The sequence below is a fragment of the Oryzias melastigma genome, linkage group LG21, assembly GCF_002922805.2.
Source record: "Oryzias melastigma strain HK-1 linkage group LG21, ASM292280v2, whole genome shotgun sequence".
In the NCBI taxonomy this organism is placed as follows: Eukaryota; Metazoa; Chordata; class Actinopteri; order Beloniformes; family Adrianichthyidae; genus Oryzias; species Oryzias melastigma.
This window is the reverse complement of record NC_050532.1, coordinates 17,715,031-17,728,602: the sequence shown is the minus strand read 5'-3', so window position 1 is coordinate 17,728,602 and position 13,572 is coordinate 17,715,031. Positions and strand designations below refer to the sequence as shown.

Sequence of the window (13,572 nt, the reverse complement as noted above, 5' to 3'; positions counted from 1 at the left end):
AGTTTGACGCTGCAATGTCTCACCAACTTGTCATGAGGCCTAAAACGAAACTTATATGACACAAAGACACGCAGCAGGAAAAATAATCGCTTAAAAATAGTTTTTACGACACATTTTCCACGTGTTCCTTACAGAATAAGAATTTATAAGCCGTTTCAATTTATGCGGCTTCAGACATATTTGTTTTTTATTGTGTTGGTCCAAAGTGGCTCTTTCAACACATTGGGTTGCCGACCCCTGGTCTAGACATACCCAGGTGTCAAAATAACTCAAATAAAACTCTTTTCTAGTTCAATAACTTATAATAGAAATTCAAATATGCATAATAATCCCGTTTCCTAGTTTCAAAAACATCCTTTTCAAAAGTGAGCTTGTTGAGTGTTTCAGTTTTCAACACATGTCAGTCAAAAGCTGCTTTATGTTTGGTTAAATAACTGCTCAGCCACCTGTGGCTATTGTTTATTCAAAGGCATTTGCCCTAAACTTTAAAAAAAAAAAAAAACCCGGTTATGGCAGTTGAAGGAAGGAGAGCACAGACAAGAGTGAAGGAATCCTTGCAATGTCAGCTGTTCTTCTTCCAAACACCACAGAAAAATCTACCACACAGAGATCCCCACCGGATAGACGCTGCATTCAAAAGACTGAAAACAGGATAAACAAAGAGACACAACCTTAAAACCACAGCAATAGCCCTAAAGGTTTCTATTTTTTAAAAATAAAACCATCAGAGAGGCTGAGGTTGTTTTTAAAAGTTTAAATAAACAAATGAAGCGTTGGTTGTCGTTCACCTTTCGTTCACCCCCCTGTGGCTACATAGTTAGACCGTAGTGTGAAGGGTCTTGCCAAGGACCATCACTGGAATAAGATCATCATGATGCTCAACAATCCCTGGTTTCCCATAAGTCAGTTCTGCATGTAGCTAAGTGAGCCATCCAGCTGCTAAATGCAGCGTTGTTACATGGCTACATAAACTTTTTAATGCTTTTAGATAATTTTAAATAATTTTAAACCAACTATTTTTACAGTACTTGTGGCCTCAGTCTCTATAGCTCTAAACAATCTGCAATACTCCACCAACAGGTGCTGTTTGTGTTTAGAAAGCTTGAGTGTTTTTGCGTCAGCAAACGAGGACTGAACAGCTGAAAGAGTTACCAGCCATAAAGAGAGGACAGTGGTTCAAGTCAATGAGAAGTGACTGCTTCAAACAGCTCACTGGGAAAGAAGCTTGATGCTGGAGAGCCATCGGAGTTCTAACTAAACCACTATTTTGCCACTAGAGGATCCATATTTGCTTGAGAAACACATCACACACAACAGTGTTGCCTCATCCAGTGTCATTCCAAGTACGGGAAGAAATAAAAACAAAGAACGCTTCCTAAAACCGCAATTTAGGAAAATTGGAATTCATAGAGTCAAGGCTAGAAACTATGACAATAAGGGATCTCATTCTTGAATCTGTGATAAGTGTCACAGGAAACAAAGACATACCAGACTGTGATGTGTAAGAAAGCGCTTATCTTTTAGTCACCGGTAGAACACACCTCGGTCAAGTAATCAGCAGAAGATTCCCCACCCCTGAAGTAGATTAAAGGAGTAAGAAAATTCCAAATTGATTCCTAGCAAAATGGTTGTAGAAGAGGCACGTAGCGAGGGAAAGAACCCTTTAAGAAGGAGCACACATGGTAGGACTAAATTAGCAAACTGGGTTTTTTTGTGGTCTTGGCAATAGGGAGATCCCAAAAGGAAAGCTAATGACTGTGGTGATATCTGGCACAGAGGCCAAGTTTCCTTGACCATGTTTAAAATGTCTCCAATCCACAGCCACCAGTTGTTAGCAACATCTGCGTAACCATCTTGCAATTATGGCATTATCATGGTCATTCCTCCCACTTATTTCCACTAGATTGTTCGCTGATTTTGTTCTTTTGAAGGAAGAGGGAATATGTTTGGTCTGGCTTAAAGAAGTACTTGGGTGGCTTTTTTATTTTATTTTATTGACAAGGTCAAAATGTTGTTAGAGCAACAAAATTTCACTGAAGCTGCAAAACTTTAAAAAAAAAATACAGGATTGTATCAAATTCTACTAAATACATAATACAGAAGACTCGAAAAGATAATTCAGTATTTAAGGTTGCTCAAGTTTATTCTGTAAATCCCCTTTAATCATAATTGCATCTTTAACACTAAAGGTGGAGTGTGCAAAATTAAGAGATAGATATCTGCTCTGTAGGAATGTTGAGTAGGCACTTTGACAAACTATTCCTTTTTTTAAATTCTTGCTTAAATGATTGTTAAGACATTTTTTTACATTTGGACTTGTAAACCAACCTAGAAAATGTTAAGTCAAATGAAAAAAGAACAAGAAGCAGTTCTTGGTTTGATGGATTCTCACTTTTAAAGCCTTTACGTACACATATCTTTGTATTTTGATCACAGAGAGAACTCTGCACACAACCCTTTAATAACATTTTCTCCTATTTTTCACTCCACTTCAGAGCAGGCACAGTGGTTGGGCCTTCAAACTCACATTCATTCCCTTTAATTTCAACAGCAACTGTTGAGTCAAACAAAGGCTTTAGACAGCGGTCCTATGAGACATGCATTTGTTGTAGACTCTTCTGAATCAGGCCTCTGAAATCACCAGTGAGCCTGTGCAGCAAGTCGAGGCTGGTAGATGCAGTAAAAGTACAGTCAATCGGCCTTGTCAGGACACATCACGGAAAGAGTGCCATAACATGAACAAGGGCTAGTCCATAGTGTGCTGATGAACGTGATTCATGTTTACTCATGTTGGAAAACTTATACAGCGTTTCCCAGGGGAAAACACCTGCTATGACATCCAACTCAGGATGTAGTTACACTCTAAATTATAGATAAAAGGTGAAGGGTGGAGGTACCAATCACATCTGGAATATAGAGATTTAACAATGGCTGAAAGCTTAAGTCATCATAAGGTCTGTCCTAAATGTTTTTAGAACCTTCCACTATGACTCCATCCTTTCTTAATATCATGGATTTACATGCACAGTATTAGTAAAGGAATCAAGTGCATAGAAAATAGAAATAAGGCTTAGAGCACAAAAGCACGCAAGATCATCTGAAATAATAAGCCATCAGACAGAGAAATCAAAATAACCTCTCATGCAACATGCGCACCGGACATGTGTCGTGGGTTCAGGAATGTCCTGAATGCAGGTTCTTGAACACATGTTTAGCATACGGTGTTCATGTTGGACTGTTGCTGCCCAATACTAGCACATGTACCTGCAGTGGGAAGAAGCTTGATGCAAAAGTGGTTCAAATCTTGCTCTGGCCTTTTACAGCTCTATTCCGATGTACGAAAGACTGGATCTTAAAATTCCAGCTGGACACAAACGGCAACTATTGATTTCTCTTCATTTATCAATATTAAAACAGTTGGCACTTATGTGTTTTAAACGGGCGCTACCATTGACAGTAGAAACAATTGACAGCTCAACGCAAATTATTCAAGTTATAAACAGACCAATCAGATGCCTCAGTAAAAGCAAGTGGTGGCCCCACCTCAGATGTTTGATTGACAGCTCCTCTCGAGCCCGCTTTCAGTGGAAGGGTTATGGACTCATGAGTGGCGACTGTAGTTCCCATAAAAATGTGACTCAGACCAACTCAGACCGATCACCGTCGAAGGGGTCCTAAAGTGACGGCACCGGTATCTGGAAGCCACGATGACAGATTTGGCCTAATTTCACGAGGGCCGGAGGTAAGGCATTTTCTATGGGTGAAGTCAACACCTCGAATTGTCCTGTAATAAAATGTCTATGGACGCTATCCATACTACCAACTCTGAGTCCCTATGTGGTCAAAGTTCAACTAGTTTCATTTTTAGGCGTTTTGTTCGTAAAGTCTAAAAATGGACACAAAAACTTGCATAGCGATGCGTGAATATGGGAGTTTTGCACGCGGAAGCCTGAAACGTGCATATAGGCACGTTACGTTGATTTTTACTGGACGTGGTCCCTTGAATGCACATTTCTGAGTCTGGAGTCAGTCAGTGGGAGTTGTGAAAGTGGTGGGGGGTTGTGTTTCGGTCTGGGGAAGGGGCTCTATTTTATTTTCGTGCTTGTTTTTATATTATATATTTGTTTGTTTTGTGCTGGTGTAAAGCACTTTGTGCTATGTTTTATATGAAAAGTGCTATAAAAATAAAGATTCATTTGATGTGATTTAAAGTGATTTGATTTGACTTGAACACAGCATCAAAATCTGTCTGCTCTAACTCTCCTGACCTTCAGGTTTCACAGATCAACAGCCATAGCATAAAAATGAGTTTCCAAAACTAAACTGACTTCATGTTATATCATGGGAGAATCAAACACAGGATTTCAAGAGGTTTGAGATCTAAATAATTTGAAAAAAGAGACAGAAAAAAAGAGGGCTGACAACCATCACAGTGAGTAAGAACATTCTTGTGTTATGTATAAACATGAGTCATCCCAAAAATTCTCAATAAAACAATAAAAATCAAACTTTTAATAGCTAAGGTCATGTTAGGGTCGTTACTAACATGACTTCATCCCAACATCCACTCACAATTCTTAAAGCAATATAAATCAAATATTAAGCACCGTAATCTTTGAACCGATCATGAATCTAGATGGGATTACACTCAAATTATAAGAGATTCAAGCTTTCATTTATTATATGCTTGTAACTGAAAATGTTATGGGGAAAAAATACAATAAATACATATGATCTGTGTTTATATATATTTAAACTTTCCTTAACCAGACTGATTTTTATTTTGACAGTCTAAAACCATCTGTAGATTGACAAGATACAAATTTATTGGGTTGTAATAAAAAAATAAATCATCCTATGCAAATTTCACTTGCATAGTAAGAGCAAAATCTTAACTCATAATGTCTGAGGCCTCTGTGAGCGATGTTTCATAATATTTACTTGGGAGTATATTTACAAAAAGAAGACGGTTGGGGCTTGGCGTTGAAGGCTACAGGGTCGAGGTGTCTGCTTTTTCTCACATACCTGAATCCTTCTTGCTCCCTCTGCCTCCATCCCTATTCTTCTTCAGTACTGCCTTGAACATGTCAAGATTCTTGGAATCCTTCTCTCAGGGCCCCTGGAGTAAAATACAAAAGAAAACAAACAAAAAAAGAAAAGTTCATCACAAATACAGCCATAGACAGACTTTCAGCCAACCTTAGAGAAATGTTTACAGCAGACTTTGTGCAGAACGTTTTACTGGAGTCATCAAGAAGCTGGTATCTGAATAGGCAAACGCTGTATTTCCACATTTTATGTGGCTTAATTGACAAACACAGGGGAGTTTTCTCAAAGCAATCCTTCAGGTCATCAGTGGAGGGAAAGAATGCCCTAATATTTAAACAGAAAAGAACACGTTCTCTATTTTGTTATGTAGGAAAACACTCGGTCAGATGCCCCGAATTCCACATGTAATTGCCGTTATGTGGCTGAACTTTTGTGTTTTTAGTTTATCTGTATGGTAGCACACAAACCAGTGTGCGTCTTAGAATCTTAACAGTTCATTTATATAGCATAAACTCAAGGCTTCGCTCGGCTTTCCTTGTTGATTTAGAACGTATTCTTAGTCTTTCGGTGGACAATAGTTAAAAAGTATGCTAAAACGGTTAATTGTGTGGGGTTTATGGTTTCCAGTCCTCTAAACGAATTATGGGCTGCTACAGCGAAGAGCACTGTATTAATAGCAACGGAGAAATCCTTCCAATGAAAAGAAAAGACTGGTTTCAACCAAATATGGTTATGCCATCTGCAAATAAAACACAGATCTCAACCCTGAAGCCAAGCTCTAAATATCCAGGTCCTCCTGCTGCTGCAGTAAGAGAGGCTATTGATTTGCTCTTTTAGTTCTTTAATCTTTGATAGTCTCAGATGAAACTGTATGAAAGAAAGCCTCCACCCAGTTGGTTTTGGGGAATAGAGGTGTACTGGGTAAATTTCTAAATCTTTACAAATCATCAGTGTAAAAGAAATAATCGTCACAGACAAATTAAGTTACAACATAGCCAAAGTTTTATTCTGAAGTATGCAGGAAACATTGATACATAAATATTTTCTTCTACTTCAAGCATGAAGTTGATTTATAATAGTCTGGGATTTACATTCCTCACTTCTGGTCAGTTTTTGGATATTAACATGACCCCTTTAAGGTGGCCTCTCAATATTGCAACACAGCAGTGAAAAATCCCACAGAGGCCCGCATGTTTAGCAGACGTGCTGACTGAAGAAGCACCAACCACTCACATTTGACTGTACCTGAGAATTCTTAAACACCTATCAAAAGCACACCTGATGAATGTGGAAGCACACATCAAATCCCTGGATAAAAAAGCAAAAAAAAAAAAAAAAGTGCGGTACTTTGTCGAGACAAGATTTCTTTCAGGAAGGAGAAATTGGACTCTGCTGTATTTAAAAAGGTACCTCAGGTTATCTACAAGTTTATTTTCCAGGTCAAACGTCATGTGATATAGTTCAACTCTCTGTAGGTTGAGCAGAAGAAAAGAGCCTCACCTGCACAATGCTGACATGACACGGGGTTAATGGGGGCATGTGGCTACACCAGAGTCATCTGACAAGCGGCTATACATAGAATGAAAATAAGATTGTTTGTCCTGATTGCCTCAGGAAGGGAAGCATTACAAATACATTGGATCTTGTTGATTTAAGTCTGCTCTGTCTGGCAGACATTAGTGGCAAAACCCAAGACACAGACCAGCGTCTCTGTAAGCAAGCTGGTATTTTCCACCCTGCACTCATCTCTTTGAGCCAACCATCTTCCATCAACCCATTCTGCTGATTTCCACATGGTTGGCATAGCAACATGGAAATTCTCACACTGTGCTGACCTCCAAACTGCTTTATTAAGAACTGGGTACTTTTAAATTCTCATACGAAGGTCATAATTATCTGTTCTTTTGTTGTCCACTTACTCAACGCAGGAAACAGACTCAGGTCGGTCTTTGAGTTCAAGAAGTGTGACACAATAGAAGTAAGCTAACAAACCTGTGAGGGAGGAAGTGTGGGGAGTAGGTATGCAGGATACCAGCGAGTGTCTGCCACTGTAAACAAAACGGCTTGTTATTCACACTAATGAGAGTTGCAGAGAAATAACAGTGGAACGGATATTTTTAATGCAACAAGTCCACTAGTTTGACTTCAGCGTTTCCTGAATCAATACCAGCCTGGAGAGGCCTGCAAAGGAAATGCATTATCCCCGACAACAAAGCTTTGAGTTTTTGTATTCATTATGCCCAACTCTGTTCACAGCAGGAGACAGATCTTTTCAAACAGAACTACTCATCTATTCTGAAGTCAATACATACACAGAAAGAATGACTTGAAACTTTCACAACTTATAGTTTCTTCGAGTTTACTTTAAATATCTAACACAAAAACATATGAACAATAATTATTTTATATTTATCCTTTCTTGGAAACCCATCTATCAGTCTTTATTTAATCTAGACAAGAAATACAGTACGTAATGTATAAGTAGGATTTGGGTAAGGGTTTATTTATTAAAAAAAAATAATAATAATAAACTCAGTATTTGGTAAATTACTTCCAAGAAAATTAATATGAATCCATTAAACACTTAATTTGATTTTTATTTTAAGTTATTATTGTATATTTTTTGTGCAAAAAGTGTTTTTCTTTGTTTTTATTGTAAGAATTTGTAGTTCTAACAAAAGTTCCACCTGACGAGTTTAGTGAAAAGTGTTTTTGAAAACCATTATACTAAGACTATTTATAATTTTCCTAAGGCTATTATAAAAAAAATAATCAAAGTTCAATACTTAAAATTCAAACAAACGTGATGTATTGTGGTCTAAATCTGTCAATCTAGTGAGAATCAATGCACTTGCTTTTTTGCAGAGACTTCTGGGAAATTTCTCGGGCACTCGACTTTGAAGTTTCTAGATTCGAGCAGTTCTATAAAAGAGCGAACTCACTATATAATGCACTAAGTAGTGAGAAGGAATTCAGGCCCAACCAAATTGAATCATAAATCTAACCAAATTATGAACTTGTGCAACAAAATTAATTCATTGTATAAACTGATAAACAGATTTTCCCATAGCATTCACATTTGACCTTGATAAAAGATAAGCTAAACTTAAGTGAAACTCTACATGGAGCCTGTGGTCACATGACTGGTTTATATGGAGAGATTTGAGGGCAGTTTCTTAGCTCCATGTTGGGAAAGAACCATGAAAGCTGTTGGAGCCTTTCAGTCAAAACACACTTTAAGCGATTTTTAAAGTTTCACTCCAACTATATTTTTTCTTATTGCAAAATCGCTCCCAGTGACCTTTTAATGATTATGTAGTTTTTAGGCAAAATTTAAAAGCCTTTGTTGTTTTTTTTTAAACATGTTTTTTGCTCAGAAAAGAGAAAACATTTCTTGAAGATTTTTCTGCACTTGAAGACTGACTTGATCTTTTATGCTGCATCTGATGAACCAACTTTTTAACTAAATAAATGACGCTTTTAGGTCTGACTAATCTGCTAAACTCACCAAGACCCAGTTCTATAAAAAACAGTGTTTTTCTCATGATAAATAAGTGCTTTTCTGAGTATTTCTTTATTAAAATAGTTGTGAATTGGGAACAGGTGAAACAAATGTAGTTTGAATATTTGTTATGTAGAAAATACAGTGGGCGGACCACATTCTGATCCATCCACTAGTAGACGTCTAGATCCATGTACGTCTTCGTTTTCCTCCTCTGATCTGGCATCTGGCTCGATAGCTTAAATACTGCTCACCATTTTTACTGCGCCGGTAATGTTAGGTTGGGGTTGTGAGGGGCTGTAAGCTAGTGGGAGTGCGTGTGAATAGAGGAAGAAAAAGGGGGGTGGGGTTGCTCTGCACTAGTTCCGCCCACAACTCAAAGTCAAATTTCTAATGAACAACTACTGCTGAAACTATGTACTATAACAACAAGTTTGTTGTATTTGGACTAAAAATAGGATAATCATAAATAGAAAACTGTGGGAATGCTTTAAAAAATAAATCAAAAGATAAGATTGGAGTGGGTCTTCAAGAAAAAAAATAAACTTCTACATCACTTGACCACTGAATCTAACTACCTCAATGATGGTCCTCTAAACCTGTGAAGAACTTTGTTTTTTAAATCATAATTTCTAAGTCAAACAAAACGCTGGCTCAACTCAGCAACTATGACTAACCTCTTTTTTTATCATAGGAGTGTTGCTTTAAAAGCATGGAGGCTCATTACACAACACAATCACAACTCATAATGTAGTTACGCCCTAGGTTCTGGGAAATGACTAATCTGAAACATTTGACCGATATTCATTTAAGGCAGCCAAGTCCCACTATAACACGGATTCAGTCAGTTCAGATGTTGTCTTCTCAATTTAACTCTCCTTTTTGAAACCATCTCCTATAAAATATGATACTAACGAAGGGAAAACATTTTTTTTAATTAATTCTGACCGCTCCAGCCTACTCTATATTCAACATTTGCCTCCTAGAAACACTAGTATTTGATTAAGGGTGAAACATTAACAAACATGTTTAAAGTCTACAGGGAGTTCTAGATTCCCTTTCCACTGAAGGCAGTGAGTCAGGAGGTCAACCGACCAAGTCGGGATCTGAACGGGTTCAAAAAAGAAATTTAGAGAAGTAGAAACACGGAACGTCTAATGAAATATGCTATTTAATCTATTAGACAAAGAAGGCTTCACAAAAGAGTATACTTGTAATAAAATACATGTTTTATTAGTTTATGTTTCACAAGTTTATTAGTTTCAAAAGTTCATTTTTCAGATCCAGCAGAGTACAATCACCCTTCATTATACAACTCCGTTAAAGACCAGGGAATTTTCCTGACACAACCACTTCCATTTCCGTCTGCTTCCACAGTGTCAATAAGAATACATCCAGAAGCCAGCGCGTTTAACACACTGATGGCAGCTGCTAAAACGTTAACAAAGAAGCCCCATGTTGAGCTTTATGAACTCCTTTCTCTGACAAACTCCAATGACTGTTTGTAAGAACTGTTCACACAGATATGCATGCATGCACATAATGCACACCTGCAAGGGTGACTTCATGCAAGCTGCAGCACATTCCTCCCACAACCAAACCTGGCGTGCACCTGAACCACAGAGGAAAGGGCTCCATTTAACACAAGATTTAAACCACAAAAACTTTGTCAGCAATGTTTTTGGAATTTTATTTTGAATTTGAAATGTGGACGGGCTTGAAAATTACTTTTGGGGAAATTTTGCCAATAGATCTATTCAATACAAGGAGAAAGTTATAGCATTTTTCTTGCATTTTATTTGTTTACTTCATCCTGTTTGTTGCATCTGAACAAGTTCTCTAATACTCTAATCTCTCCTTAGATGGGGACTGCTTCAGTCATAAGGCTGTTACTTCACAACGGGCTTCTAAACCACCCTTATGCTTTTGAAATCTTTAAGTGTCTTGGATTGTTCCCAACAAATTCCATTTGCATTTCACATTGAGAAAATCCCTTTCCTAGAAAGTTTCCACCAACGGGAGATCCAAACTCTGTCTCCACACTGTTAAATCAAACCCAGTGCAACTGAATGACAGTGAGAGTTAGGTTATTCAAATGAACAACAAGCAACCGTTAGTCCAGTGGGGTGATATTTCCCTACCACAACAGCATTCCACACCCCTACGTTAAAGCTTCAAACAGTCTTGATAATCTGGATTTCCTGTTAGGACCAATTACTCCATCCCTTCAACGGGACAGAGTCATTATTGTTAGCAGCAGCGACTGGGTTTGTGCTGCGCTTTCTGTCAGGTCACTTGTAACTTTCCCTCCTCAGTCATAACAATGTAGCTCTGATGCCAGCATCTTTTATTGGCCAACTGGCTGTGGACCATGGGAACCAAGCTCGGCAAAGAGTGAGAAGCAGACTCTTGCTGGCTTTTCAATATGATGACTGTTATATAATGCCAACAGCCGACAGTCAAGATGAGTCCAGATCTGGCACACAGCCATGCTAATCCATGACTGTGGGTTTCGAGATTAGTGGGAAAAAAGTTTCTTTTTTTTGCATGAAGTTCTGTCAAATTTGGTCTTCGCATTAACTCACATGGCTGTCAGCAGCAAAGCCTGCTCCACCTGTTGAGCTTAGATCAACACTCAATATTATCCTTCACGCTCCGCTGAATCAAGGAACTCATCATGTGAAATGAAAGCCAGGAGGAGGTGAGGTTATGAAGATTTCAGACTAAAGAGGAAGAGTCAAATCGATGGCTATGGGCATAATTTGATGAAACCACCGCCCTGACATTTACAAGCACTTTTTTATAAGGTGGAAACAAGGAATTGGGCAGAGTTACAAAGATTTCCTCCTCTTTAAAAAAGTCAAAATGAATCAACCTATATGTAGCCAGAAATCCACTTTATGTGGGTTGTAAGATTAGAGCCCTAAGGCTGCCACTGTATCTGGGTCGGTTTCTGCTTTTATAAACTGCTACGTTTGGAGACAACATATGGAGCAAAACCAACATCCAACAAGACCCCACACAACCCAATAAAGCCTCAACAGGTTAACAAAAGGGGATATTAGCCACGTGTATATTGTAGAACCTCTTCTAATACCCATTATGGACTGTGGTCAATGAACTCATTCTTACATCACAAAAGGCCAAAGCTAGGAGTCTGATCAGAGTTGTGCCAGCATGATGAGGGCTAAATATTTTGACTGACAACAGAAAGACTGTCTGGGTGTAAAAACCCTAAAAGCAAAGCTAATTCTGTCATTAACTTTTTGATTTACTATCCCAATCAGTGTATTCATGTGTGTGGAAATGTTCTCAGTATATAAATAGGAAAAAAAAAGAAGAAGAAGAAAGAAATATTTAATGGAGTTGAATCAAACTTATCTTATGGAATATTAATTCTTGAATCCATTTTTTTTAGTTTAATGGCTCGTTTCCACTGAGCGGTCCGGTACAGTACAGTTAGGAGTGGTACGGTACGATCCAGTTAATTCTGGTGAGCATTTCCACTCAGTTAAGTTTAGCTTCCACTCTTTTTATTGCTTTACTTCTCCTACATTGTGTATAACAGGAATTTTATGTTGTTTGAAAGAAGATTGCAGGCAGCTAAGAAGAATAGAGCGGAATGCTTACAAACATTTACTAAAATGAGTGCTATATTGCAGCTTTACAACAGATGGGGGCCCCTTAAGAGGTATGGTTTGGTACTGATTAATGGGTCCATTTTACAATCAAAACGCTTAAAATATTGGACCGGACTGGACTGTACCATACAGGACTGCTCAATGCAAACAAGGCTTATCTCAAAAGCAGGACTACTAGTACTTTAAAATTGTATATTTTATAGGAGAAATGAGCAAATGTTAGCAACATTTGCAGAAAGGCAGGGTCAATTAGATAGAAGCAAATGAAAATTGCAAAAACTGCCGTGGTATTTTTTTCTAGTAAGAGAATCGATTTTTTTGGCTGGTCAAATATCCCTTCCAGTTATACGTTTGGAGTTGATTCTGGCTTATCTCTATCAATAAAGTTTTTTAACAATTTAAAGCTAAGCAGTTGTCTTAAACCTACTGTGAAGCATGGACCATAGTAGTTTTTTATTCAACACTTTTGCTGCTTCAGCACCTGTCTTTTCTGAGACATAAATAACTGCATCATCTGCAAACAGTTGAAGCCCTGCCCGAATGCAAATGTTTGTCAAGTAAGAACATTGACAGCATATGAAAACTGGACAGAGTGAATCCTCTCCTCTTACGTCCAAATAGGAAGTACCCACTGGCTCCAAGAAGAAAAAATCCCATAAACGTCTATTGAGAAATAAACAGCTGTTGCTCAGTCATTCTATTTGTCAGAATTACCCTTCTTGTTCTTGCTAATCTTATTTTTTTTCAGAATATTTTTTATGCAGCTCAAGTTATAAACTAGCCAACCAGACGCCAAAATTATGCGGTGCCTCCTCGTAAAGCATTCTAAGCATTTGACTGACAAATTTTGGACCAATCACTGCTCACTGATGACGTCTGGCTCCCAACATGGTACCATCAATATCACAGAAAAATGGCGACTCCATTGACTTAATTTGTTAAAGCCGGAAGTAAGCCATTTTCTATGGATGATGTCACACTCAATGGCTCCAGTTCTCATATACAGTCAGTGATAAAGACAAACAGCATGGGACCCAAAACTGATCCTTGTGGAACATCACTTTGACAACAAGAGATATGACCATTATTTGCATTACATCTGAAATTCTAAACAAGATTTAAGCAAACTAAGAACTCTTTGAAAGAAACAGTAATTTATCCAACTTAATCCAAAAAAGTCTCATCATTAACAGTTTCAAAAGCAATTCTTAGGTCTAAAAAATAGCTCCAACTGCATTCCCCTGTTAACAAATGTTCTTTTCAGCTGAATATTTTAGCCCAAATCTAAATGTCTTTGGATGAATGATTTAAGCAAATTAGAGTTGTTCTGCTACTGCTTTTCTCTGTGATTTTTTGTAAGGCAGGAAGAATTTAAATTGG

The 13,572-nt window shown here is 37.9% G+C and overlaps 1 protein-coding gene across 3 annotated transcripts in view; it reads right to left on the bottom strand.

The window, feature by feature from the left end:
- tanc1b (tetratricopeptide repeat, ankyrin repeat and coiled-coil containing 1b) overlaps positions 1-13,572 on the bottom strand; it is a 109,209-nt gene that overhangs the window by 92,952 nt on the left and 2,685 nt on the right. For 2 of the 3 annotated variants that reach the window (XM_024286421.2, XM_024286423.2), the window contains exon 2: positions 5,026-5,119. In XM_024286421.2, coding sequence (XP_024142189.1) covers positions 5,026-5,086 — 61 coding nt within the window. In that variant the 5' untranslated portion in view covers positions 5,087-5,119. Of the gene's footprint in view, positions 1-5,025; positions 5,120-7,041; positions 7,098-13,572 lie in introns of all 3 variants that reach the window. The other variant, XM_036209548.1, reaches the window with a different exon arrangement.